General features: G+C 39.7%; 1 protein-coding gene across 1 annotated transcript; it reads left to right on the top strand.

Moving 5' to 3' along the window:
* Positions 1-414: 414 nt before the first annotated feature.
* LOC128221543 (uncharacterized) lies at positions 415-26,345 on the top strand. Its single transcript, XM_052930149.1, has 8 exons — positions 415-523; positions 9,518-9,597; positions 14,431-14,499; positions 17,005-17,125; positions 19,323-19,460; positions 25,350-25,424; positions 25,705-25,827; positions 26,178-26,345. The coding sequence occupies exons 1-8, from the start codon at positions 484-486 to the stop codon at positions 26,276-26,278; spliced, it is 747 nt and encodes a 248-aa protein (XP_052786109.1). The 5' UTR covers positions 415-483; the 3' UTR covers positions 26,279-26,345.
* Positions 26,346-26,721: the final 376 nt, after the last annotated feature.

Here is a 26,721-nt window from a genome sequence, read left to right as displayed (position 1 = left end):
CTTAAGGAAACGAAGACGCGTGACGAGGGCGTTTCCCAGAGCAGCATTTCATTGAACCAAACATATCACCACTGTACATTTTGTTCACATATTCCATTGAAATCTGAGCACAAGGTGGGTTTTAATAACGTTCAGATCCCACAGCGGTACATGTAGTTTCAACTATTGTTGATCTGTTTATGTTTAACCAGTGTTTGTTTGTTGTTCGGGCAATCCCATTGTAATCTGACCACAAGGTGTTTCAGTTAAAAACCGTTATAGGATATTCTCCAACGTCAGGTAATTTGAGATGTGTCCCATTTTCCGATGCACGTGTGCTCGTGCATTATGTAACTGCGATGTATCTGGTACCGATGATTACGATGACTGCCCGGTAAACGATTTAAAACGTTTTTATTCTGCCTGTCAACACGGTTTCTGTCCATCTGTGTTTTCTGTGGTAACTGAGTTCTACCATTCGCGGTGGAAATGCACAACTACTAAATGGCAGATATCAGCCACCATACCGGAGCCATGTTTAAAGGTAAGATTAAGACGGTTATTATATTGTAAACCTGTATTGTAAACCTATGTTGTAAACTTACATTGTAAACCTATGTTGTAAACTTACATTGTAAACCTATGTTGTAAACTTACATTGTAAGCCTATATTGTAAACTTATGTTGTAAACAACTACTGCAAACTTACATTGTAAACCTATGTTGTAAACTTACATTGTAAGCCTATACTTATATTGTAAACAACTATTGCAAACTTACATTGTAAACCTATGTTGTAAACTTACATTTTAAGCCTATACTGTAAACTTATATTGTAAACAACTATTGCAAACTTACATTGTAAACCTATGTTGTAAACTTAGATTGTAAACCTATGTTGTAAACTTACATTGTAAACCTATCTTGTAAACCTATCTTGTAAACCTATATTGTAAACATATATTGTAAACCAGGCTATATTGTAAACATATATTGTAAACCCGGCTATATTGTAAACATATATTGTAAACCCGGCTATATTGTAAACTTATAATGTTGTATAACTGGTCTATATTTACTATTCTTAACACCAGGCAATGCTTAAGCCCTTATCAGGTAATCCTAAAATTTTCGTGACACATATAATGGAACTTATAAGGATATTGAACACCATGGTATCCATGGTTATATAACACAATAGGAATCAAAGTGTAATTCACCTCATCAAATTAATCATGATAACTTTTCTTTTCTAAAGCATCCTATTTTAGTTTTGGCGAAAATAAAGAATAAATCATTTTCTGTGGAATAAAAGAAATTTATAAGGTGCAGGAAATTAATACGACGTTGCCCGAAAATGTAACCTTTCGCATTGGCCTTTCCGTTGGTTCGATCATGACAGCAGTGTGTAGATTACCTCTATATGGACAGTATGGTGTTGTAGGAGTGACCTTACATAACTGTAGCACACGACTTCGTCAAAAGCCGCACTAACCACAGATTTTATAGATAGAGACCTCTAACGCCATGTCATACGTATTGAAGACTTTTCTATTTACAATCTTCGGATTTGTACATGCAGGTAAATTATATTATTATTTAAGTAGTAAGCAAAGTTAAGAATCAACATCAACACAAATGAGGAGATATTTAATATAAAGTTTAACATATAATTATTATGCCAGATTTTCTATCCTAGGGCGTGCATCTTAATGCGTGCATCTATAGGGAAACGACCATAGCTATACTGGTGCGTGCATCTATAGGGACACGACCACTGCTAAGCAAAGTTAAGAATCAACATCAACACAAATGAGGAGATATTTAATATAAAGTTTAACATATAATTATTATGCCAGATTTTCTATCCTAGGGCGTGCATCTTAATGCGTGCATCTATAGGGAAACGACCATAGCTATACTGGTGCGTGCATCTATAGGGACACGACCACTGCTATGCTGGTGCTATCGGGAAACGACCATTGCTATGCTTGTGCGTGCGTCTATCGGGAAACGACCGTGCGTGCATCTATAAGGACACGGCCATTGCTATGCTTGTACGTGCATCTATCGGGACACGTCCATTGCTATGCTGGTGCATGCATCTATAGGGACACGACCATTGCTATACTGGTGCGTGCATCTGTAGGGACACGACCATTGCTATGCTGGTGCGTGCACCTATAGGGACACGACCATTGCTATGCTGGTGCGTGCACCTATAGGGACACGAAGATTGCTATGCTGGTGCGTGCACCTTTAGGGACACGACCATTGCTATACTTGTGCGTGCATCTATAGGGACACGACCATTGCTATACTGGTGCGTGCATCTATAGGGACACGACCATTGCTATACTGGTGCGTGCATCTATAGGGACACGACCATTGCTACACTGGTGCGTGCATCTATAGGGACACGACCATTGCTATGCTTGTGCGCCCATTGTTATGCTTGTGCGTGCATCTATAAGGACACGACCATTGCTATGCTTGTGCGTGCATTTATAGGGACACGACCATTGTTATGCTTGTGCGTGCATCTATAGGGACACGACCATTGCTATGCTAGTGCGTGCATCTATAGGGACACGACCATTGCTATGCTTGTGCGTGCATCTATAGTGACACGACCATTGCTATACTGGTGCGTGCATCTATAGGGACACGACCATTGCTATACTGGTGCGTGCATCTATAGGGACACGACCATTGCTATACTGGTGCGTGCATCTATAGGGACACGACAATTGCTATACTGGTGCGTGCATCTATAGGGACACGACCATTGCAATACTGGTGCGTGCATCTATAGGGACACGACCATTGCTATACTGGTGCGTGCATCTATAGGGACACGACCATTGCAATACTGGTGCGTGCATCTATAGGGACACGACCATTGCTATACTGGTGCGTGCATCTATCGTGACACGACCATTGCTATACTTGTGCGTGCATCTACAGGGACACGACCATTGCTATACTGATGCGTGCATCTATAGGGACACGACCATTGCTATACTGGTGCGTGCATCTATAGGGACACGACCATTGCTATGATTGTGCGTGAATCTATAGGGAAACGACCATTGCTATGCTTGTTCGTGCATCTATAGGGACACGACCATTGCTATGCTTGTGCGTGCATCTATAGGGACACGACCATTGCTATACTGGTGCGTGCATCTGTAGGGACACGACCATTGCTATGCTGGTGCGTGCATCTATAGGGACACGACCATTGCTATACTGGTGCGTGCATCTATCGGGACACGACCATTGCTATGCTTGTGCGTGCGTCTATCGGGAAACGACCGTGCGTGCATCTATAGGGACACGACCATTGCTATGCTTGTACGTGCATCTATCGGGACACGACCATTGCTATGCTTGTGCGTGCATCTATAGGGACACGACCATTGCTATACTGGTGCGTGCATCTATAGGGACACGACAATTGCTATACTGGTGCGTGCATCTATAGGGACACGACCATTGCTTTGCTTGTGCGTGCATCTATAGGGACACGATCATTGCTATACTGGTGCGTGCATCTATAGGGACACGACCATTGCTATGCTTGTGCGTGCATCTACAGGGACAAGACCATTGCTATGCTTGTGCGTGCATCTATAGAGACACGACCATTGCTATACTGGTGCGTGCATCTATAGGGACACGACCATTGCTATGCTTGTTCGTGCATCTATAGAGACACGACCATTGCTATGCTTGTGCGTGCATCTATAGGGACACGACCTTTGCTATGCTTGTGCGTGCATCTATAAGGATACGACCATTGCTATACTGGTGCGTGCATCTATCGGGAAACGACCATTGCTATGCTTGTGCGTGCGTCTATCGGGAAACGACCGTGCGTGCATCTATAGGGACACGACCATTGCTATGCTGGTGCGTGCATCTATAGGGGCACGACCATTGCTATGCTGGTGCGTGCATCTATAGGGGCACGACCATTGCTATGCTGGTGCGTGCATCTATAGTGACACGACCATTGCTATGCTGGTGCGTGCATCTATAGGGACACGACCATTGTTATGCTAGTGCGTGCATCTATAGGGACACGATCATTGCTATGCTGGTGCGTGCATCTATAGGGACACGACCATTGCTATGCTGGTGCGTGTATCTATAGGGACACGACCATTGCTATGCTGGTGCGTGCACCTATAGGGACACGACCATTGCTATGCTTGTGCGTGCACCTATAGGGACACGGCCATTGCTATGCTGGTGCGTGCACCTATAGGGACACGGCCATTGCTATGCTGGTGCGTGCACATATAGGGACACGGCCATTGCTCTGCTGGTGCGTGAACCTATAGGGACACGGCCATTGCTATGCTGGTGCGTGCACCTATAGGGACACGACCATTGCTATGCTGGTGCGTGCACCTATAGGGACACGACCATTGCTATGCTTATTAGAGACACGACCATTGCTTTGCTTGTGCGTGCATCTATAGGGACACGACCATTGCTATGCTTGTGCGTGCATCTATAGGGACACGACCATTGCTATACTTGTGCGTGCATCTATAGGGACACGACCATTGCTTTGGGACACGACCATTGCTATGCTTGTGCGTGCATCTATAGAGACACGACCATTGCTATGCTGGTGCGTGCATCTATAGGGACACGACCATTGCTATGCTTGTGCGTGCATCTATAGGGACACGACCATTGCTATACTTGTGCGTGCATCTATAGTGACACGACCATTGCTATACTGGTGCGTGCATCTATAGGGACACGACCATTGCTATACTGGTGCGTGCATCTATAGGGACACGACCATTGCTATGCTGGTGCGTGCATCTATAGGGACACGACCATTGCTATACTGGTGCGTGCATCTATAAATGGTGTGGCCACATGAAGCACTAGATCCATATCCAATAGTCAGAGCTGTGGGACCACTCTAGATGTCATTCCTCGTACTGCCCGCGTCATTTGGGGTTCAAAATTACTCGTTTGGCGAATATCCCCCAAAAAACGGTTGGAATAAAACTCCCCCATTGGCCTCAAAAATATGTTTCAGTCATATAAGGGGGTGTGACGGGGCCATGCAATTATGCAGCTACTATAGGGCTCGGGTAGACCTAAATAAACTCAACAACAACAACACTACATCACCCATAGTATACAAAGCATGCAACACTAAATGATCCGTAGTATACAAGATACGTGGCAATACGTGTATTGCAGTATACGATACATGAAAGATAAAGTGAAACTTATTATAGAAATCATGAATCATGAAGTGATCCGTATCAAAGAAATCATGAAACATTGATTGATCCGTATTAAAGAAATCATGAATCATGAAGTGATCCGTATTAAAGAAATCATTAATCATGAAGTGATCCGTATTAAAGAAATCATGAATCATGAAGTGATCCGTATTAAAGAAATCATGAACATGGAGTGATCCGTATTATAGAAATCATGAAGCTTTAAGTGATCCGTATTATAGAAATCATGAAGCTTTAAGTGACCCGTATTATAGAAATCATGAAGCATGAAGTGATCCGTATTATAGAAATCATGAAGCTTTAAGTGATCCGTATTATAGAAATCATGAAGCTTTAAGTGATCCGTATGATAGAAATCATGAAGCATAAAATGATCCGTATTATAGAAATCATGAAGCTTTAAGTGATCCGTATTATAGAAATCATGAAGCATGAAGTGATCCGTATTATAGAAATCATGAAGCTTTAAGTGATCCGTATTATGGAATTCATGAAGCATGAAGTGATCCGTATTTCACACAACATAGAGCATACAGAACATGAATCATTAAATGACTGTGGTGTGCAAAACATAAAACATTAAAGTGATCCGTAGTATTAAGAACATGCATCATTAATTGATCCGTAGCGTACACAATATGAAGCAATAAGTGTTCAATAGTATACAAAACAAAAATGTTCTGCAGTATACAATACATAATTTATTCAGTGATCCATAGTGTACAAAACAAGTAGCACTAAGTGATCCGTAATATATCAAACATAATCTATGAAATTATTCATAGTATACAAAACAACATGTAGCATAAGGTGATCCGCAGTAAAAGAAAAAAATATGAAAGATTATGTGATCCATATAATAAAAACACATTACACGGTGGTCCATAATAAACAAAACATAAAAGATTAAGTGATCTATAGTATATTAAATACGTAGCACTAAGTGATCCGTAATATACAAATCATGAACTATTAATTGATCAATTGCATACAACACAAAGCATTAAGTGATTCATGGTCTGCAAAACATGAAGCACTAAATGATCCGTTACATACAAAACATAAAAATAAGGGATCAATATTGTAAAAAAACATATAGCGCGTCGTGTTGTTTACTAACCGTACAGTACATGATAGTATTGTTTAATCACCGTGCACATGGTTGTGTTGTTTACTCAGCGAACACGTGATCGTGTTGTGTATGCATTGTTTACTGACCGTGCACTTGGTCGTGTTGTTTAATGACGGTGCACTTGGTCGTGTTGTTTACTCACCGAACACGTGGTCGTGTTGTTTACTCACCGTACAGGTGGTCGTGTTTTTTACTCACAGTGTACGTGGTCGTGTTGTTTACTCACCGTACATGTGACTGTGTTGTTTACTCACCGTACACGTGGTCGTGTTGTTTACTCACCGTCCATGTGGTCGTGTTGTTTACTCACCGTGCACATGGTCGTGTTGTTTACTCACCGTGCACGTGACTATGTTGTTTACTTACCGTGCACTTCGTTGTGTTATTTACTCACCGTGCACGTGGTCGTATTTTTTACTCACCGTTCACGTGGTCGTGTTGTTTACTCACCGTACACGTTTATGTGTTGTTTACTCACCGTACACGTGGTCGTGGTGTTTACTCACCGTGCACGTGGTCGTGTTGTTTACTCACCGTCCATGTGGTCGTGTTGTTTACTCACCGTGCACGTGGTCGTGTTGTTTACTCACCGAACACGTGGTCGTGTTGTTTACTCACCGTCCATGTGGTTGTGTTGTTTACTCACCGTGCACTTGGTCATGTTTAATTGTACAATTAATGAAAATAGTAAGACATTAAACTTGCATATAATAATGTACACAGATACCCAGTTTCATTTATTCCAATATAAAATATATATATACACGTTAACTTTTTACAGTTTGCTTCTTAAGCATAAAATTAAGAAACTTAAATTATACCTTTATATCAAGACATTTATACTATTTTTTTTTAAATGAAAAACCAGCATGGTTCTCAAGACTTAATCAATTTGTAACCAATAAAATCTTAATCGTCTTTGTTTTAATTATTTAGTTTAGTAAGTAATACATTTATATAGAAAGAAATAAGCCATTGGTCTTGATTATGAAATATTATTTGCATTTGGGGTTAACAATTATGACGTTTTGACAGCTATAGAGGCCCAATCTATTTTTAACCGATACTTTATAGTGGCACCATAGCATTTTATAACCTTATTTTTAAATGTTTTAGTATACTATAAAAATATCTGGGTTACGTTTAAGTAAAAAAAAATCAGAAAGTGAAATGATAATAGAGTGTATGTAGTTCAAGTTACCTACAACCAAAATGTACAGAAAAAAATGAAACTGCAATAAATGCATATTAATCAACTGCGTATTTTTTTTTAAAGAAAGGTGTTAAGAGATTTTAACGTGAATTGTCGTCTCATTTTATTCCAATTTGAAAATGTTCCTTTTTATTTGTTCTATTTAATTCTGGAATCATTAAACAATGAATACTTAAAAGACAAACTTCAGAAATTATTTTTTTAATATATTATATATTTCATTATATAAACAAATCTGGTTCTGATATAATAAAAGTGTTGCGTGCGGCCAACAAAGTTTATGTCAGTTGGATTTTTATACATTTTGAACAAACAAATGATTATAATGATGTAATGCCTTATTTTTTAGAATTGTACAAGTGAAACGTACATTTCAGAGATGTAGGGGTCAAAGGGGCCAAATTAAGCTCACTTAGTCTACAAATCAATAATATAATGGATTGTACTTTTTGAGATCATGTATACACCACAAGACGATTATATTCAATTCCAACTCGAGTTTATCTATCAGAACTGTGGCTTGAATACAAAAAAAGAGAGTAAGTCTCTAGCCATACCATACAGGGCCCATTATATACAACAGTGACAGACATTTTGGATGACACCATTTCATTTGGCTCGTTTTCCGTTAACAGACGTACATGAAAAATATCCATGTCAATGTTCATGGTTTTTCCACAAAGAGTTGAGTATATTTTGTTGTGTGTCTCTCGTTGAGTATATTTTGTTGTGTATCTCTCGTTGAGTATATTTTGTTGTGTATCTCTCGTTGAGTATCTCTCGTTGAGTATATTTTGTTGTGTATCTCTCGTTGAGTATATTTTGTTGTGTGTATCTCTTTAATTATATTTTGTTGTGTGTCTCTCGTTAAGTATACTTTGTTGTGTGTCTCTCGTTGAGTATATTTTGTTGTGTGTCTCTCGTTGAGTGTATTTTGTTGTGTATCTCTCGTTGAGTATCTCTCGTTGAGTATATTTTGTTTTGTATCTCTCGTTGAGTATATTTTGTTGTGTATCCCTCGATGAGTATATTTTGTTGTGTGTCTCTCGTTAAGTATATTTTGTTGTGTGTCTCTCGTTGAGTATATTTTGTTGTGTGTCTCTCGTTAAGTATATTTTGTCGTGTATCTCTCGTTGAGTATATTTTGTTGTGTTTCTCTCGTTGAGTATATATTGTCGTGTGTCTCTCGTTGAGTATATATTGTCGTGTGTCTCTCGTCGAGTATAATTTATTGTGTGTCTCTCGTTGAGTATATTTTGTTGTGTATCTCTCGTTTTATATATTTTTTGAGTGTCTCTCGTTGAGTATATTTTGTCGTGTATCTCTCGTTGAGTATATTTTGTTGTGTATCTCTCGTTGAGTATATTATGTTGTGTATCTCTCGTTGTGTATATTTTGTTGTGTATCTCTCGTTGAGTATATTTTGTTGTGTATCTCTCGTTTTATATATTTTTTGTGTATCTCTCGTTGAGTATATTTTGTTGTGTATCTCTCGTTGAGTATATTTTGTTGTGTATCTCTCGATGAGTATATTTTGTTGTGTATCTCTCGTTGAGTATATTTTGTTGTGTATCTCTCGTTTTATATATTTTTTGTGTATCTCTCGTTGAGTACATTTTGTTGTGTATCTCTCGTTTTATGTATTTTTTGTGTATCTCTCGTTGAGTATATTTTGTTGTGTATCTCTCGTTGAGTATATTTTGTTGTGTATCTCTCGTTGAGTAAATTCTGTTGTGTATCTCTCGTTTAATATATTTTGTTGTGTATCTCTCGTTGAGTAGCTCTCATTTTGTCTCTCGTTGTGTGTATCTCTCGTTGAGTGTCTCTCGTTGGACCTTGTGCTCTTAAACACGGTAATATGGTGTGTTTTTGGCCACCGGGCATGCCATTACACAATTTGCTTACTTTCAGACGCCTTGAGTTGCTACCAATGTTTGAGTGTGTCCAGTCCTGAAAACTGCAATACACAGGTCACGTGTCCGGATGGTCAGGTATTGAATAGTTGCTATAAATAGAAACCATGTGTTATAATTGGTTCCTAAATTACATACCACCTACGGAAACTCGGCATGGCCAAGTATTGTTTAATTTATAGTAAAGAAAGCCCATAATGGCAATATAACATCAGTCCTCATTGGAAATTTTCATTGGTTAATATAAAATGGAAATAAAATTTCTATTGTCATGCTAGACAAATATCGCTGATTTTTATTCATTTTTTAGATTTTCTACGCAGAGTGTATTTTCCACAGTGCAGTACACTGACAGCTATGATTAGCAAAAGTACTGCACTCAATATACTGATATGCTACGTTGAGAGCTTTTATTAGAAATACTACATTTATTTACATAAATTTACAGATATGCTACGCTAAGAGCTATGTTTAGCAATGTTCCAGTACATGAAGTTAAAAGATATATTACGCTGAGAGCTATGTTTAGCAATGTTCCAGTACATTAAGTTCAAAGATATACTACGCTGAGAGCTATGTTTAGCAATGTTCCAGTACATTAAGTTCAAAGATATACTACGCTGAGAGCTATGTTTAGCAATGTTCCAGTACATTAAGTTCAAAGATATACTACGCTAAGAGCTATGTTTAGCAATGTTCCAGTACATTAAGTTCAAAGATATACTACGCTGAGAGCTATGTTTAGCAATGTTACAGTACATCAAGTTCAAAGATATACTACGCTGAGAGCTATGTTTAGCAATGTTACAGTACATCAAGTTTAAAGATATACTACGCTAAGAGCTATGTTTAGCAATGTTACAGTACATCAAGTTCAAAGATATACTACGCTGAGAGCTATGTTTAGCAATGTTACAGTACATCAAGTTTAAAGATATACTACGCTAAGAGCTATGTTTAGCAATGTTACAGTACATTAAGTTCAAAGATATACTACGCTGAGAGCTATGTTTAGCAATGTTACAGTACATCAAGTTCAAAGATATACTACGCTGAGAGCTATGTTTAGCAATGTTACAGTACATCAAGTTTAAAGATATACTACGCTAAGAGCTATGTTTAGCAATGTTACAGTACATCAAGTTTAAAGATATACTACGCTGAGAGCTATGTTTAGCAATGTTACAGTACATCAAGTTTAAAGATATACTACGCTGAGAGCTATGTTTAGCAATGTTACAGTACATCAAGTTTAAAGATATACTACGCTGAGAGCTATGTTTAGCAATGTTACAGTACATCAAGTTTAAAGATATACTACGCTGAGAGCTATGTTTAGCAATGTTACAGTACATCAAGTTTAAAGATATACTACGCTAAGAGCTATGTTTAGCAATGTTACAGTACATCAAGTTTAAAGATATACTACGCTGAGAGCTATGTTTAGCAATGTTACAGTACATCAAGTTTAAAGATATACTACGCTGAGAGCTATGTTTAGCAATGTAACAGTACATCAAGTTTAAAGATATACTACGCTGAGAGCTATGTTTAGCAATGTTACAGTACATCAAGTTTAAAGATATACTACGCTAAGAGCTATGTTTAGCAATGTTACAGTACATCAAGTTTAAAGATATACTACGCTGAGAGCTATGTTTAGCAATGTTACAGTACATCAAGTTTAAAGATATACTACGCTGAGAGCTATGTTTAGCAATGTAACAGTACATCAAGTTTAAAGATATACTACGCTGAGAGCTATGTTTAGCAATGTTACAGTACATCAAGTTTAAAGATATACTACGCTGAGAGCTATGTTTAGCAATGTTACAGTACATCAAGTTTAAAGATATACTACGCTGAGAGCTATGTTTAGCAATGTTACAGTACATCAAGTTTAAAGATATACTACGCTGAGAGCTATGTTTAGCAATGTTACAGTACATTAAGTTTAAAGATATACTACGCTGAGAGCTATGTTTAGCAATGTTACAGTACATTAAGTTCAAAGATATACTACGCTGAGAGCTATGTTTAGCAATGTTACAGTACATTAAGTTCAAAGATATACTACGCTGAGAGCTATGTTTAGCAATGTTACAGTACATTAAGTTCAAAGATATACTACGCTGAGAGCTATGTTTAGCAATGTTACAGTACATTAAGTTCAAAGATATACTACGCTGAGAGCTATGTTTAGCAATGTTACAGTACATCAAGTTTAAAGATATACTACGCTGAGAGCTATGTTTAGCAATGTTACAGTACATCAAGTTTAAAGATATACTACGCTGAGAGCTATGTTTAGCAATGTTACAGTACATCAAGTTTAAAGATATACTACGCTGAGAGCTATGTTTAGCAATGTTACAGTACATCAAGTTTAAAGATATACTACGCTGAGAGCTATGTTTAGCAATGTTACAGTACATCAAGTTCAAAGATATACTACGCTGAGAGCTATGTTTAGCAATGTTACAGTACATCAAGTTCAAAGATATACTACGCTGAGAGCTATGTTTAGCAATGTTACAGTACATCAAGTTTAAAGATATACTACGCTGAGAGCTATGTTTAGCAATGTTACAGTACATCAAGTTTAAAGATATACTACGCTGAGAGCTATGTTTAGCAATGTTACAGTACATCAAGTTTAAAGATATACTACGCTGAGAGCTATGTTTAGCAATGTTACAGTACATCAAGTTTAAAGATATACTACGCTGAGAGCTATGTTTAGCAATGTTACAGTACATCAAGTTTAAAGATATACTACGCTAAGAGCTATGTTTAGCAATGTTACAGTACATCAAGTTTAAAGATATACTACGCTGAGAGCTATGTTTAGCAATGTTACAGTACATCAAGTTTAAAGATATACTACGCTGAGAGCTATGTTTAGCAATGTAACAGTACATCAAGTTTAAAGATATACTACGCTGAGAGCTATGTTTAGCAATGTTACAGTACATCAAGTTTAAAGATATACTACGCTAAGAGCTATGTTTAGCAATGTTACAGTACATCAAGTTTAAAGATATACTACGCTGAGAGCTATGTTTAGCAATGTAACAGTACATCAAGTTTAAAGATATACTACGCTGAGAGCTATGTTTAGCAATGTTACAGTACATCAAGTTTAAAGATATACTACGCTGAGAGCTATGTTTAGCAATGTTACAGTACATCAAGTTTAAAGATATACTACGCTGAGAGCTATGTTTAGCAATGTTACAGTACATCAAGTTTAAAGATATACTACGCTGAGAGCTATGTTTAGCAATGTTACAGTACATTAAGTTTAAAGATATACTACGCTGAGAGCTATGTTTAGCAATGTTACAGTACATTAAGTTCAAAGATATACTACGCTGAGAGCTATGTTTAGCAATGTTACAGTACATTAAGTTCAAAGATATACTACGCTGAGAGCTATGTTTAGCAATGTTACAGTACATTAAGTTCAAAGATATACTACGCTGAGAGCTATGTTTAGCAATGTTACAGTACATTAAGTTCAAAGATATACTACGCTGAGAGCTATGTTTAGCAATGTTACAGTACATTAAGTTCAAAGATATACTACGCTGAGAGCTATGTTTAGCAATGTTACAGTACATCAAGTTTAAAGATATACTACGCTGAGAGCTATGTTTAGCAATGTTACAGTACATCAAGTTTAAAGATATACTACGCTGAGAGCTATGTTTAGCAATGTTACAGTACATCAAGTTTAAAGATATACTACGCTGAGAGCTATGTTTAGCAATGTTACAGTACATCAAGTTTAAAGATATACTACGCTGAGAGCTATGTTTAGCAATGTTACAGTACATCAAGTTTAAAGATATACTACGCTGAGAGCTATGTTTAGCAATGTTACAGTACATCAAGTTCAAAGATATACTACGCTGAGAGCTATGTTTAGCAATGTTACAGTACATTAAGTTCAAAGATATACTACGCTGAGAGCTATGTTTAGCAATGTTACAGTACATCAAGTTTAAAGATATACTACGCTGAGAGCTATGTTTAGCAATGTTACAGTACATCAAGTTTAAAGATATACTACGCTGAGAGCTATGTTTAGCAATGTTACAGTACATCAAGTTCAAAGATATACTACGCTGAGAGCTATGTTTAGCAATGTTACAGTACATCAAGTTTAAAGATATACTACGCTGAGAGCTATGTTTAGCAATGTTACAGTACATCAAGTTTAAAGATATACTACGCTGAGAGCTATGTTTAGCAATGTTACAGTACATCAAGTTTAAAGATATACTACGCTGAGAGCTATGTTTAGCAATGTTACAGTACATCAAGTTTAAAGATATACTACGCTGAGAGCTATGTTTAGCAATGTTACAGTACATCAAGTTTAAAGATATACTACGCTGAGAGCTATGTTTAGCAATGTTACAGTACATCAAGTTTAAAGATATACTACGCTGAGAGCTATGTTTAGCAATGTTACAGTACATCAAGTTTAAAGATATACTACGCTGAGAGCTATGTTTAGCAATGTTACAGTACATCAAGTTTAAAGATATACTACGCTGAGAGCTATGTTTAGCAATTACAGTACATTAAGTTTAAAGATATACTACGCTGAGAGCTATGTTTAGCAATGTTACAGTACATTAAGTTTAAAGATATACTACGCTGAGAGCTATGGTTATTCAAATTTGTTAAATATGCTTCAATTAGAGTTATGTTACATCCAATATGTTTACAGATATGCTTTAACGAGAGGTATGGTTAACAATGTTACATTCAATCTGTTTAAACTATGAATATATGCTTTAACTAGAGGTTTGCTAAACAAAGTTACAAACAATATGTGAACAGATATGGTTGAACGAGAGGTATGGTCAGCAATGGTACATACATTATATATATTTACAGATATGCTACGCTGAGAGATATGGTTCCGGTACGTCTACTGCCTACAATATGTTATGCAAGGCGAAGGAGGTCAGTGTACACACATAACTGTGTGTTCCATTTCCCTATTTGTTTTGTTCTAAAAAACGCGAAAAGCAGACGTAAGCATAAATATGTTTATAAAAGAATTTTGACGCTATTGATTATGATGACTACAAAGGAAATTTTGGCACCTTCATCTGCGTGATGCAGCTCATTCTATACGACCCATTCATTATATAAGACCTTATTCTGCTTGACGCACTTTATTCTATAAGACCCCTTTCTGCTTGACGCAGTTAAACTTATAAGACCCATTTCTGCTTGAGGCAGTTCATTATATAAGACCCATTTCTGCTTAACGCAGTTCATTATATAAGACCCATTTCTGATCGACGCACTATATCATTTAAGACCCATTTCTACTTGACGCAGTTCAATTTATAAGACCCATTTCTGCTGGACGCAGTACATTATATTATAAGACCCATTTTTGCTTGACGCAGTTCATTCTATAGAACCCATTTCTGCTTAACGCAGTTTATTATATAAGAACCATTTCTGCTTAACGCAGAACATTATATAAGACCCATTTCTGCTTGATGCCTTTCATTCTATAGAACCCATTTCTTCTTGACGCAGTTAACAGTATAAAATCCATTTCTGCTTGACGCAGTTTATTCAATAAGATCCATTTCTGCTTGACGCAGTTCATTCTATGGAACCCATATCTTCTTGACGCAGTTCATTCCTTAGAACCCATATCTTCTTGACGCAGTTTATTCTATAAGACCCGTTTCTGCTTGACGCAGTTTATTTAATTAGACCCATTTCTGCTTGACGCAGTTGATTCTTTAAGACCCCTTTCTGCTTGACGCAGTACATTCTAAAAGACCCATATCTGCTTGATTAAGTTCATTCTATAATACCCATTTCTGCTTGGCGCAGTTCATTCTAAAATTCCCATATCTGCTTGGCGCAGTTCATTCTTAAAGACCCATTTCTGCTTGACACAGTTCAACTTATAAGACCCACTTCTGCTTGACGCAGTTTATTATATAAGACCCATTTCTGATTGACGCAGATTATCATTTAAGACCCATTTCTGCTTCACGCAGCTCAATTTATAAGACCCATTTCTGCTGGCAGCAGTACATTATATTATAAGACCCATTTCTGCTTGACGCAGTTCATTCTTTAAGACTCATTTCTGCTTGACGCAGTTCATTCTAAAAGACCCATATCTGCTTGATTAAGTTCATTCTATAATACCTATTTCTGCTTGGCGCAGTTCATTCTAAAATACCCATATCTGCTTGGCGCAGTTCATTCTAAAAGACCCATTTCTGCTTGACGCAGTTTATTCTATAAGACCCATTTCTGCTTGACGCAGTTCATTCTAAAGTACCCATTTCTGCTTGACGCAGTTCATTCAATATAACCCATTTCTGCTAGACGCTGTACATTTTATGAGACCCACGCAGTTCATTCTAAAGGACCCATTTCTGCTTGAAGCAGTTTATTCTATCAGACCCATTTCTGCTTGACAATATTCATTATAAGGACTCATTTATTTCTGCTTGGCGCAGTTCATTCTAAAAGACCCATTCCTGCTTGACGCAGTTAATTCTATAAGACCCATTTTTGCTCGACGCAGTTCATTCTAAAGTACCCATTTCTGCTAGACGCTGTACATTCTATGAGACCCACGCAGTTCATTCCATAAGACCCATTTCTGCTTGACGCAGTTCATTCAATATAACCCATTTCTGCTAGACGCTGTACATTCTATGAGACCCACGCAGTTCATTCTATAAGACCCATTTCTGCTTGACGTAGTTCATTCAATATAACCCATTTCTGCTAGACGCTGTACATTCTATGAGACCCACGCAGTTTATTCTATCAGACCCATTTCTGCTTGACAATGTTCATTTTATAGGACCCATTTATTTCTGCTTGACGCAGTTCATTCTATAAGACCCATTTCTGCTTGACGTTGTACATGCTATAAGACCCCCGCAGTTCATTCTTTAGCACCCATTTCTGCTCGACGCAGTTTATTCTGTAAGACCCATTTCTGCTTGACCCACTTCATTCTATAGCACCCATTTCTGCTTGATGCTGTTCATTCTATAAGACCCACTTCTGCTTGACGCAGTTTATTATATAAGACCCATTTCTGCTTGACGAAGTTTATTCTTTAATACCCATTTATGCTTGACGCAGTTCATTCTAAACGACCCATATCTGCTTGGCGCGGTTCATTCTAAAAGACACATTTCTGCTTGACGCAGTTTATTCTATAAGACCTATTTCTGCTTGACGCAGTTCATTCTAAAAAAACCATATCTGCTTGGCGCAGTTCATGCCATAAGATTCATTTCTGCTTGATGCAGTTCATTTTATAAGACCAAGTTCTGCTGGTTGCAGGTCAACTTTTGATTGGTTAGTTATAGTTTCGATGCCCTTGTGTATATGTGTTTATTTGCAACATCTCGTTGATGCATTTTCTATTAAATATCTAATAATTATTTTGCCTGATTGCCATTGTAGCTCTGTAACCCAGTAGTGGGACGTGACCTCTCATCACGTGACGTATGCAGTTCTTGTTGTGACTCTGACGGATGTAACCAGTACGCATGCGCACCAGTCTCTACCACTGTTCAGACGACAGGTATACACGTATCAAACTTATAATACCCCCACCTCCTTGAAGAAGATGGGGTATATTGGTTTCCACATGTTGGTCGGTCGGTATACCAGCCCTAATTCTTAACTTGAAAACGCTTAATTAGGGTGTACGGTCCTCGAATATGGAAGGAAGGTTTGTCATGAACAGAATATTACCCCTAGTCTGACAGAAAGTCAAAGATCAAGGATGACCTTGAATACAAAAGCTTGCACGATCGGTAACATGAGTATGCTTGGGTCTACGGTCATCAAACTTGCAAGGGTGGTTGTTCATGACCTGTATATGATCCTGATTAGTTTTCTGGTCAGCAGGTAAACGGTCCAGGTTAACGTGACCATGACCACAAAAATCCTCGTCCGATCAGTATAAACTTATAAAGAGTCTACGGTTCTCAAACTTGGTGGGGAGGTTGGTCATGACCTGTATATTATGATCCTGATTTGTTTTCTGTTCAGCAGGTCAACGGTACAGGTTACAGTGACCTTGACCACAAAACCCTCGTCCGATCATCATCAAGAGTCTACGGTCCTCAAACTTGGTGGGGAGGTTGGTCATGACCTGTAAATCTATATTGTAGATTCCTATTGATTTTAGATCAACATATAAAAGATCAAGGTCACCAGACTGACCACAGTCATGGTCATTTTTCAAAACAGGTACAATACTTAAAATATCAATGATAACTGTCTGAAATTGTTTGTTTAAAAGTTTTTTCGTTGTTGTTTTTATAGATATATTGGTACGTACTACTACTGACCACTAGCTATCAGCAGCTATCTGTATAACTTGCACTTCCCAAACTATTAACTCTGTATCATTCATTTAACACATTCACGGTTGTCAAGACGACGCATAACATGTTTTACTGGTAACTATACAAGTTGCTGGTGCATAAGCAGAAGTAGATTGTTGGATTAATGCTTATAATATTGATAAATTGTGTTGTTTGGACGCTTGCTTTTTAAAATCACAAACCATTCAGCTTCAAAACCTATAAATATGGAAAACAGCCAAGGGTCTATTATGGTTTAACCATGCTTTCATTCACCGCCATGTGGTAATTAAAGAGATCATGCATTTAACAATGAGCCGGCACTTCCGGAGTGGTGTAATTTGCCCTTTACCTTAATTCGCGAACTTCCTGCAGCGTTGTCAAATATAAAGCATTCTGAAAATAATTCAACAGTTTCAACAGAGATACTCCAATTTAATACTCAATTTCAAAGCCTCCACTCATTACTGCCTGTTGCACAGTTAACTTGGTGTAACAAACATATGTTAAAAAAAATCAAAAGTTTTATGTTCCCGGAGCAAGATTGTGAACGAAAAAGAGGGCAAAATATCTAAGTTGTTACATGATAAGTTTCTAGAACTGCAAAACAGAAATGTTAATGTTTCTCCATGGCCATCCGTGGTAAGCTATACGTTAAACGAACTCGGTATGTCTGATTTCTTAGAAGTCAGTCAGTCAATAGTCCCGGTCATTTTAAGTCAATTGTTTAAAGTACACTGTATGACCACTTTATGCAAAACTGGACTAGTCCTGTTGAAAGTTCTTCCAAATGACTTGTATATAAAATGTTGAAGAAATCTTGGTATAATAAGTTGTAAATTTAGGACCACCAACCATTCTTTACTTGTTGAAAAGGGCAGACATTTGAACATTGAGAAAAACAAAAGAATATGTCAGTTATGTACTAAGGATATAATTGGTGATGATTTTCACTTGAATGTTGCCATTTTTCAACCATAGGTAAATGAAATAATTATCCCTACAACATTCGGCACTCAATCGTTTTTTTTTATATTAGATGAACTTATAAATTGTAACAATATTTGGCATCGTTCTGAAAAAAATGTCTTTCTGAAATTCTCCATACTCCGATTTACTTCAGTTTTATTTGATCTTAATTAAATGAGAGAGAGAGAGAGAGAGAGAGAGAGAGAGAGATATGAATATAAAATATAAATATAAATATATGTTAGATATACATTATTCATTACCGTGAATTTGAAATCCGTATTTTCTTATATACAAGAATAGTAACGCAACCATCACATTATATAGACGTTTCCCCTTGTCCGGTCTACCATATTTCCCAAATCGTATCAACTCGGCATAATCCTATCAGCTCTTTAAGTAGCCGAGCATGATACGATTGATAGTTCGCTTTTCCAGTAGCGGGACAGATAACATGCGACACGAGTGCCGGGTACCAGTTGTTTACCAACACAGCAGGATCCGCTCAGTTATGCGCAAAGATCCATAGCGAGCGCAAGTCCTGGGATGAGGCCCGGACCATGTGTCAATCTGAAGGTAAATGGAGTCATGTCCTGGGATGAGGCCCGTACAACGTGTCAATCTGAAGATAAATGGAGTCATGTCCTAAAATGTCAAATCCTGAAATGAGACCCGGACCATGTGTCAATCTGAAGTTAAATGGTGTCAAGTCCTGAAGTGAGACCCGGACCATGTGTCAATCTGAAGGTAAATGGTGTCAAGTCCTGAAGTGAGACCCGGACCATGTGTCAATCTGAAGGTAAATGGTGTCAAGTCCTGAAGTGAGGCCCGGACCATGTGTCAATCTGAAGGTAAATGGTGTCAAGTCCTGAAGTGAGACCCGGACCATGTGTCAATCTGAGGTAAATGGTGTCAAATCCTGAAGTGAGACCCGGACCATGTGTCAATCTGAAGGTAAATGGTGTCAAGTCCTGAAGTGAGACCCGGACCATGTGTCAATCTGAAGGTAAATGGTGTCAAGTCCTGAAGTGAGGCCCGGACCATGTGTAAATTTAAAGGTAAATGGTGTCAAGTCCTGAAGTGAGACCAGGACCATGTGTCAATCTGAAGGTAAATGGTGTCGAGTCCTGAAGTGAGGCCCGGACCATGTGTAAATTTAAAGGTAAATGGTGTCAAGTCCTGAAATGAGACCCGGACCATGTGTCAATCTGAAGGTAAATGGTGTCAAGTCCTGGGATCGGGCCTCGACCATGTGCCAATCTGAAGGTAATGGAATCGAGTCCTGAATCAGGCTGAAGGTATATGGAGTCTAGTCCTGAATCAGGCTGAAGGTAAATGAAGTCGAGTCATGGGATCAAACTGAAGGTAAATGAAGTCGAGTCATGGGATCAGACTGAAGGCAAATGAAGTCGAGTCCTGGGATCAGGCTGAAGGTAAATGTAGTCGAGTCCTGTGATCAGGCTAAAGGTAAATGGAGTCAAGTCCAGGAATTAGGCTGAAGGTAAATGGAGTCGATTCCTGTGATCTGGTTGAAGGTAAATGGAGTCGAGTCCTGGGATCAAGCTGAAGGTAAATGGAGTCAAGTCCTGGGATCAGGTTGAAGGTAATGGAGTCGAGTCCTGTGATTAGGCTGGAGGTAAATGGAGTCGAGTCCTGGTATCAGGCTGAAGGTAAATGAAGTCGAGTCATGGGATCAAGCTGAAGGTAAATGGAGTCGAGTCCTGGGATCAAGCTGAAGGTAAATGAAGCCAAGTCCTGGGATCAGGCTGAAAATAAATGGAGTTAAGTCCTGGGATCAGGCTGAAGGTAAATGGAGTCAAGTCATGGGATCAGGGTGAAGGTTAATGGAGTCAAGTCATGGGATCAGGGTGAAGGTAAATGGAGTCAAGTCATGGGATCAAGCTGAAGGTAAATGGAGTCAAGTCATGGGATCAGGGTGAAGGTAAATGGAGTTGAGTCCTGGGATCAAGCTGAAGGTAAATGGAGCCAAGTCCTGGGATCAAGCTGAAGGTAAATGGAGCCAAGTCCTGGGATCAGGCTGAAAGTAAAAGGAGTCGAGTCCTGGGATCGGGCAGAAGGCAAATGGAGTCAAGTCCTGGGATCAAGCTGAAGGTAAATGGAGTCAAGTCTTGGGATCAAGCTGAAGGTAAATGGAGCCAAGTCCTGGATCAGACTGAAGGTAAATGAAGTCAAGTCCTGGGATCAGGCTGAAAATAAATAGAGTCAAGTCCTGGGATCAGACTAAAGGTAAATGGAGTCAAGTCCTGTGATCAGGCTGAAGGTAAATGGAATCGAGTCCTGGGATCAAGTTGAAGGTAAATGGAGTCGAGTTCTGTGATCAGGCTGAAGGTAAATAGAGTCGAGCCCTGTGATCAGGCTGGAGGTATGTGGAGTCGAGTCCTGAATCAGGCTGAAGGTAAATGGAGTCAAGTTCTGAAATCGGCCCCGTACCAAATGATAATATAATTATAAATGGAGTCGAGTCCTGGATCAGGCTGAAGGTAAATGGAGTCAAGTCCTGGGATCAGGCTGAAGGTAAATGGTGCCAAGTCCTGGGATCAGGCTGAAGATAAATGAAGCCAAGTCATGTGATCAGTCTGATGGTAAATGGAGTCAAGTCCTGGGATCAGGCTAAAGATAAATGAAGCCAAGTCCTGGGATCAGGCTGAATGTAAATGGAGTCGAGTCCTGGGATCAGACTAAAGGTAAATGGAGTCAAGTCCTGGGATCAGGCTGAAGGTAAATGGAGTCAAGTCCTGGGATCAGGCTGAAGGTAAATGGAGTCAAGTCCTGGGATCAGGCTGAATGTAAATGGAGGCAAGTCATGGGATCAGGGTGAAGGTAAATGGAGCCAAGTCCTGGGATCAAGCTGAAGGTAAATGGAGCCAAGTCCTTGGATCAGGCTGAAGGTAAAAGGAGTCGAGTCCTGGATCAGGCTGAATGTAAATGAAGCTTAGTCCTTGATCAGGCTGATGGTAAATGGAGTCAAGTCCTGGGATCAGGCTGAAGGTAAATGGAGTCGAGTCCTGGATCAGGCTGAAGGTAAATGAAGCTAAGTCATTGATCAGGCTGATGGTAAATGGAGCCAAGTCCTTGATCAGGCTGATGGTAAAGGAAGCTAAGTCCTTGATCAGGCTGAAGGTAAATGAAGCTAAGTCCTTGATCAAGCTGAAGGCAAATGGAGCCAAGTCCTGGGATCAAGCTGAAGCTAAATGGAGCTAAGTCCTGGGATCAGGCTGAAGGTAAATGAAGTTAAGTCCTTGATCAGGCTGATGGTAAATGGAGTCAAGTCCTGGATCAGGCTGAAGGTAAATGGAGTCGAGTCCTGGAATCAGGCTGAAGGTAAATGAAGTCGAGTCCTGTGATCTGGCTGAAGGTCAATGGAGTCGAGTCCTGCGAACAAGCTGATGGTAAATGGAGTCAAGTCCTGGGATCAGACTAAAGGTATATGGAGTCAAGTCATGGGATTAGACTGAAGGTAAATGAAGTCAAGTCCTGGAATCAGACTGAAGGTAAAGAGAAATCTTTATTTAAAGTCGGGTATGTGTTAACAAGAAACATTAGCTCAATGAGCTATTTTCCGAAATGAAGTCAAGTCCTGGAATCAGACTGAAGGTAAAGAGAAATTTTTATTTAAAGTCGGGTATGTGTTAACAAGAAACATTAGCTCAATGAGCTATTTTCCGAAATGAAGTCAAGTCCTGGAATCAGACTGAAGGTAAAGAGAAATCTTTATTTAAAGTCGGGTATGTGTTAAAAGAAACATTAGCTCAATGAGCTATTTTCCGAAATGAAGTCAAGTCCTGAAATCAGGCTGAAGGTAAATAGAGTCGAGTCCTGTGATCAGGCTGACGGTAAATGGAGTCGAGTCCTGTGATCAGGCTGACGGTAAATGGAATCGAGTCCTGGGATCAGGCTGAAGGTAAATGGAGTCGAGTCCTGTGATTAGGCTGAAGGTAAATGGAGTCGAGTCCTGGGATCAGGCTGAAGGTAAATGGAGTCGAGTCCTGGGATCAGGCTGAAGGTAAATGGAGTCGAGTCCTGTAATTAGGCTGAAGGTAAATGGAGTCGAGTCCTGGGATCAGGCTGAAGGTAAATGGAGCCGAGTCCTGGAATCAGGCTGAAGGTAAATGGAGTAGAGTCCTGTGATTAGGCTGAAGGTAAATGTAGTCGAGTCCTGTGATCAGGCTGAAGGTAAATGGAGTCGAGTCCTGGGATCAGGCTGAAAGTAAATGGAGTCGAGTCCTGGAATCAGGCTGAAGGTAAATGGAGTCGAGTCCTGGGATCAGGCTGAAGGTAAATGGAGTCGAGTCCTGGGATCAGGCTGAAGGTAAATGGAGTCGAGTCCTGCGAACAAGCTGATGGTAAATGGAGTCAAGTCCTGGGATCAGGCTGAAAGTAAATGGAGTCGAGTCCTGAAATCAGGCTGAAGGTAAATGGAGTCGAGTCCTGGGATCAGGCTGAAGGTAAATTGAGTCGAGTCCTGGGATCAGGCTGAAGGTAAATGGAGTCGAGTCCTGTGATCAGGCTGAAGGTAATTGGAGTCGAGTCCTGGAATCAGGCTGAAGGTAAATGGAGTCGAGTCCTGGGATCAGGTTGAAGGTAAATGGAGTCGAGTCCTGGAATCAGGCTGAAAGTAAATGGAGTCGAGTCCTGGGATCAGTCTGAAGGTAAATGGAGTCGAGTCCTGTGATTAGGCTGAAGGTAAATGGAGTCGAGTCCTGGGATCAAGTTGAAGGTAAATGGAGTCGAGTCCTGTGATTAGGCTGAAGGTAAATGGAGTCGAGTCCTGGGATCAGGCTGAAGGTAAATGGAGTCGAGTCCTGGGATCAGGCTGAAGGTAAATGGAGTCGAGTCCTGTGATTAGGCTGAAGGTAAATGGAGTCGAGTCCTGGGATCAGGCTGAAGGTAAATGGAGCCGAGTCCTGGAATCAGGCTGAAGGTAAATGGAGTAGAGTCCTGTGATTAGGCTGAAGGTAAATGTAGTCGAGTTCTGTGATCAGGCTGAAGGTAAATGGAGTCGAGTCCTGGGATCAGGCTGAAAGTAAATGGAGTCGAGTCCTGGGATCAGGCTGAAGGTAAATGGAGTCGAGTCCTGGGATCAGGCTGAAGGTAAATGGAGTCGAGTCCTGGGATCAGGCTGTAGGTAAATGGAGTCGAGTCCTGCGAACAAGCTGATGGTAAATGGAGTCAAGTCCTGGGATCAGGCTGAAAGTAAATGGAGTCGAGTCCTGAAATCAGGCTGAAGGTAAATGGAGTCGAGTCCTGGGATCAGGCTGAAGGTAAATTGAGTCGAGTCCTGGGATCAGGCTGAAGGTAAATTGAGTCGAGTCCTGTGATCAGGCTGAAAGTAATTGGAGTCGAGTCCTGGAATCAGGCTGAAGGTAAATGGAGTCGAGTCCTGGGATCAGGTTGAAGGTAAATGGAGTCGAGTCCTGTGATCTAGCTGAAGGTAATTGGAGTCGAGTCCTGGAATCAGGCTGAAGGTAAATGGAGTCGAGTCCTGGGATCAGGTTGAAGGTAAATGGAGTCGAGTCCTGGAATCAGGCTGAAAGTAAATGGAGTCGAGTCCTGGGATCAGTCTGAAGGTAAATGGAGTCGAGTCCTGTGATTAGGCTGAAGGTAAATGGAGTCGAGTCCTGGGATCAGGCTGAAGGTAAATGGAGCCGAGTCCTGGAATCAGGCTGAAGGTAAATGGAGTCGAGTCCTGGGATCAGGCTGAAGGTAAATGGAGTCGAGTCCTGTGATTAGGCTGAAGGTAAATGGAGTCGAGTCCTGGGATCAGGCTGAAGGTAAATGGAGCCGAGTCCTGGAATCAGGCTGAAGGTAAATGGAGTCGAGTCCTGGGATCAGGCTGAAGGTAAATGGAGTCGAGTCCTGGGATCAGGCTGAAGGTAAATGGAGTCGAGTCCTGTGATTAGGCTGAAGGTAAATGGAGTCGAGTCCTGGGATCAGGCTGAAGGTAAATGGAGTCGAGTCCTGTGATTAGGCTGAAGGTAAATGGAGTCGAGTCCTGTGATCTGGCTGAAGGTCAATGGAGTCGAGTCCTGGAATCAGGCTGAAGGTAAATGGAATCAAATCCTGTGATTTGGCCCGTACTTTATGTTAATTTAATGGCAAATGGAGCCATGTACAGCGATGTATTCGTTATACTAGACCGATATCAGCTGAGCGCATAAAAGCAGATCAGGCAAACGTCAACATAAATCACTCGAGGCGTAACTGAGTATACTATTTTTTTCTCCTGTTACAAACAGTTTTAAAACCGAGTTATCTTCTACATTATGAACCCTACGTAGGACTTAGTTAGGAACACCCGAACGAGGAGTTCTTTAAACAACGTTCTTTCCATAGCTCAGTAATCACATGTTTCAACAGAAATATGCGTGTAGTTGCCACTTTTTTAACCATAACACAATTATTTTTAAGCGACATATTGACACCTATGTGAAATGTTTGTTTCAGGCGGGGACCTTGTTGTTCTTGACTCGGCGGCCAAGTCGCTGTTGATGAAACACCAAGTGTACCAGCATCGACACAGTGGGTATCTAATCACATGTTCAGTTCCCTATCGCTGCGAACCGTGTCAATGTCCTATCGCGGCAAAGTGTGTCACTGTCATATCGCGTCGTAGCGTATTTTATCACGACAAAGTCAATTGTCTGTCGCGGCGTTCTACTTTTAGTCTTACTATGTTGTTGTTTTGTTTCTCAACGTTCTCTCGGCTCACAATGACAGCGAACAAAGACATACTTGCAGAGGTCTTAAGAGCTAATCTGGCATTCACGCCACTTATGTATTTCCATTTTGATTTTTTAAGCCGGGTATTGGATCGGCGGGAAAGATCTTCTCGGCCAGGACACATTTCAATGGGTCAATAACCAGGACATCGCCCTGGACATTGGAGATTGGGCAAACGGGCAGCCGAACAATTTCGATGGAGGTATACATCACCAAACGACACTTATTTATGAAGGTTTCTTACCCACAAATACGCTAGGCTTTTTGTCGACTACATTATGAATATTTCTGCGATATTTGTCCTCAAGTTGATTCTGACTTCGGTTAGGTTTACGTGTTTAAGTTTTCTATTCCTGATGAAAGTTTGAAGGTTGGTAACTCAATTATACATTAGTTTTATCCTCGTATTATTTTCTTGATCATTGAGCTTGATATTTTTTCATGCCACGTAAATGTATTTATTGCTCATTTCCAGGTCACGTCCAGGACTGTGTCAACATGTGCTACTTCTACGATGCTATTGAACTGAATGTATTTAATGTTCATTTCCAGGTCACGCCCAGGACTGTGTCAACATGTGGGGTCAGGACGACTATGAATGGCACGACGATATGTGTGCCAGGCCCCTCGAGTTTATCTGTGAACGCTCCTAGGCGCCGTCGGCCAACGGAAGAGGCGATCAGTCCTACTACGTGTACCATAAATTTGATTGATATTCAAAATAGGCGCTACTCTTTTTATGCAAATCGATAGTAAAACTAAATTTATTATTCTGTTTTGTTGTATGTTTACCCAAACCATTTAGATAAGGTGTGAACGTTCTGTCAGTGGTGTGCGATTAAACATGATTTACAGGCAAATGAACAAGGGGACAATATTTCACTAGTCAATACAGATATGCGTAATGAACAAGGGGACAATATTTCACTAGTCAATACAGACAGGCGTACTGAACAAGGGGACAATATTTCACTAGTCAATACAGACAGGCGTACTGAACAAGGGGACAATATTTCACTAGTCAATACAGACAGGCGTACTGAACAAGGGGACAATATTTCACTAGTCAATACAGATATGCGTAATAATCAAGGGG

The sequence above is a fragment of the Mya arenaria genome, chromosome 16 (assembly GCF_026914265.1).
Source record: "Mya arenaria isolate MELC-2E11 chromosome 16, ASM2691426v1".
Taxonomy (NCBI): domain Eukaryota; kingdom Metazoa; phylum Mollusca; class Bivalvia; order Myida; family Myidae; genus Mya; species Mya arenaria.
Note: the sequence above shows the minus strand (reverse complement) of the source record. Positions and strands in the feature narration are given on the sequence as shown.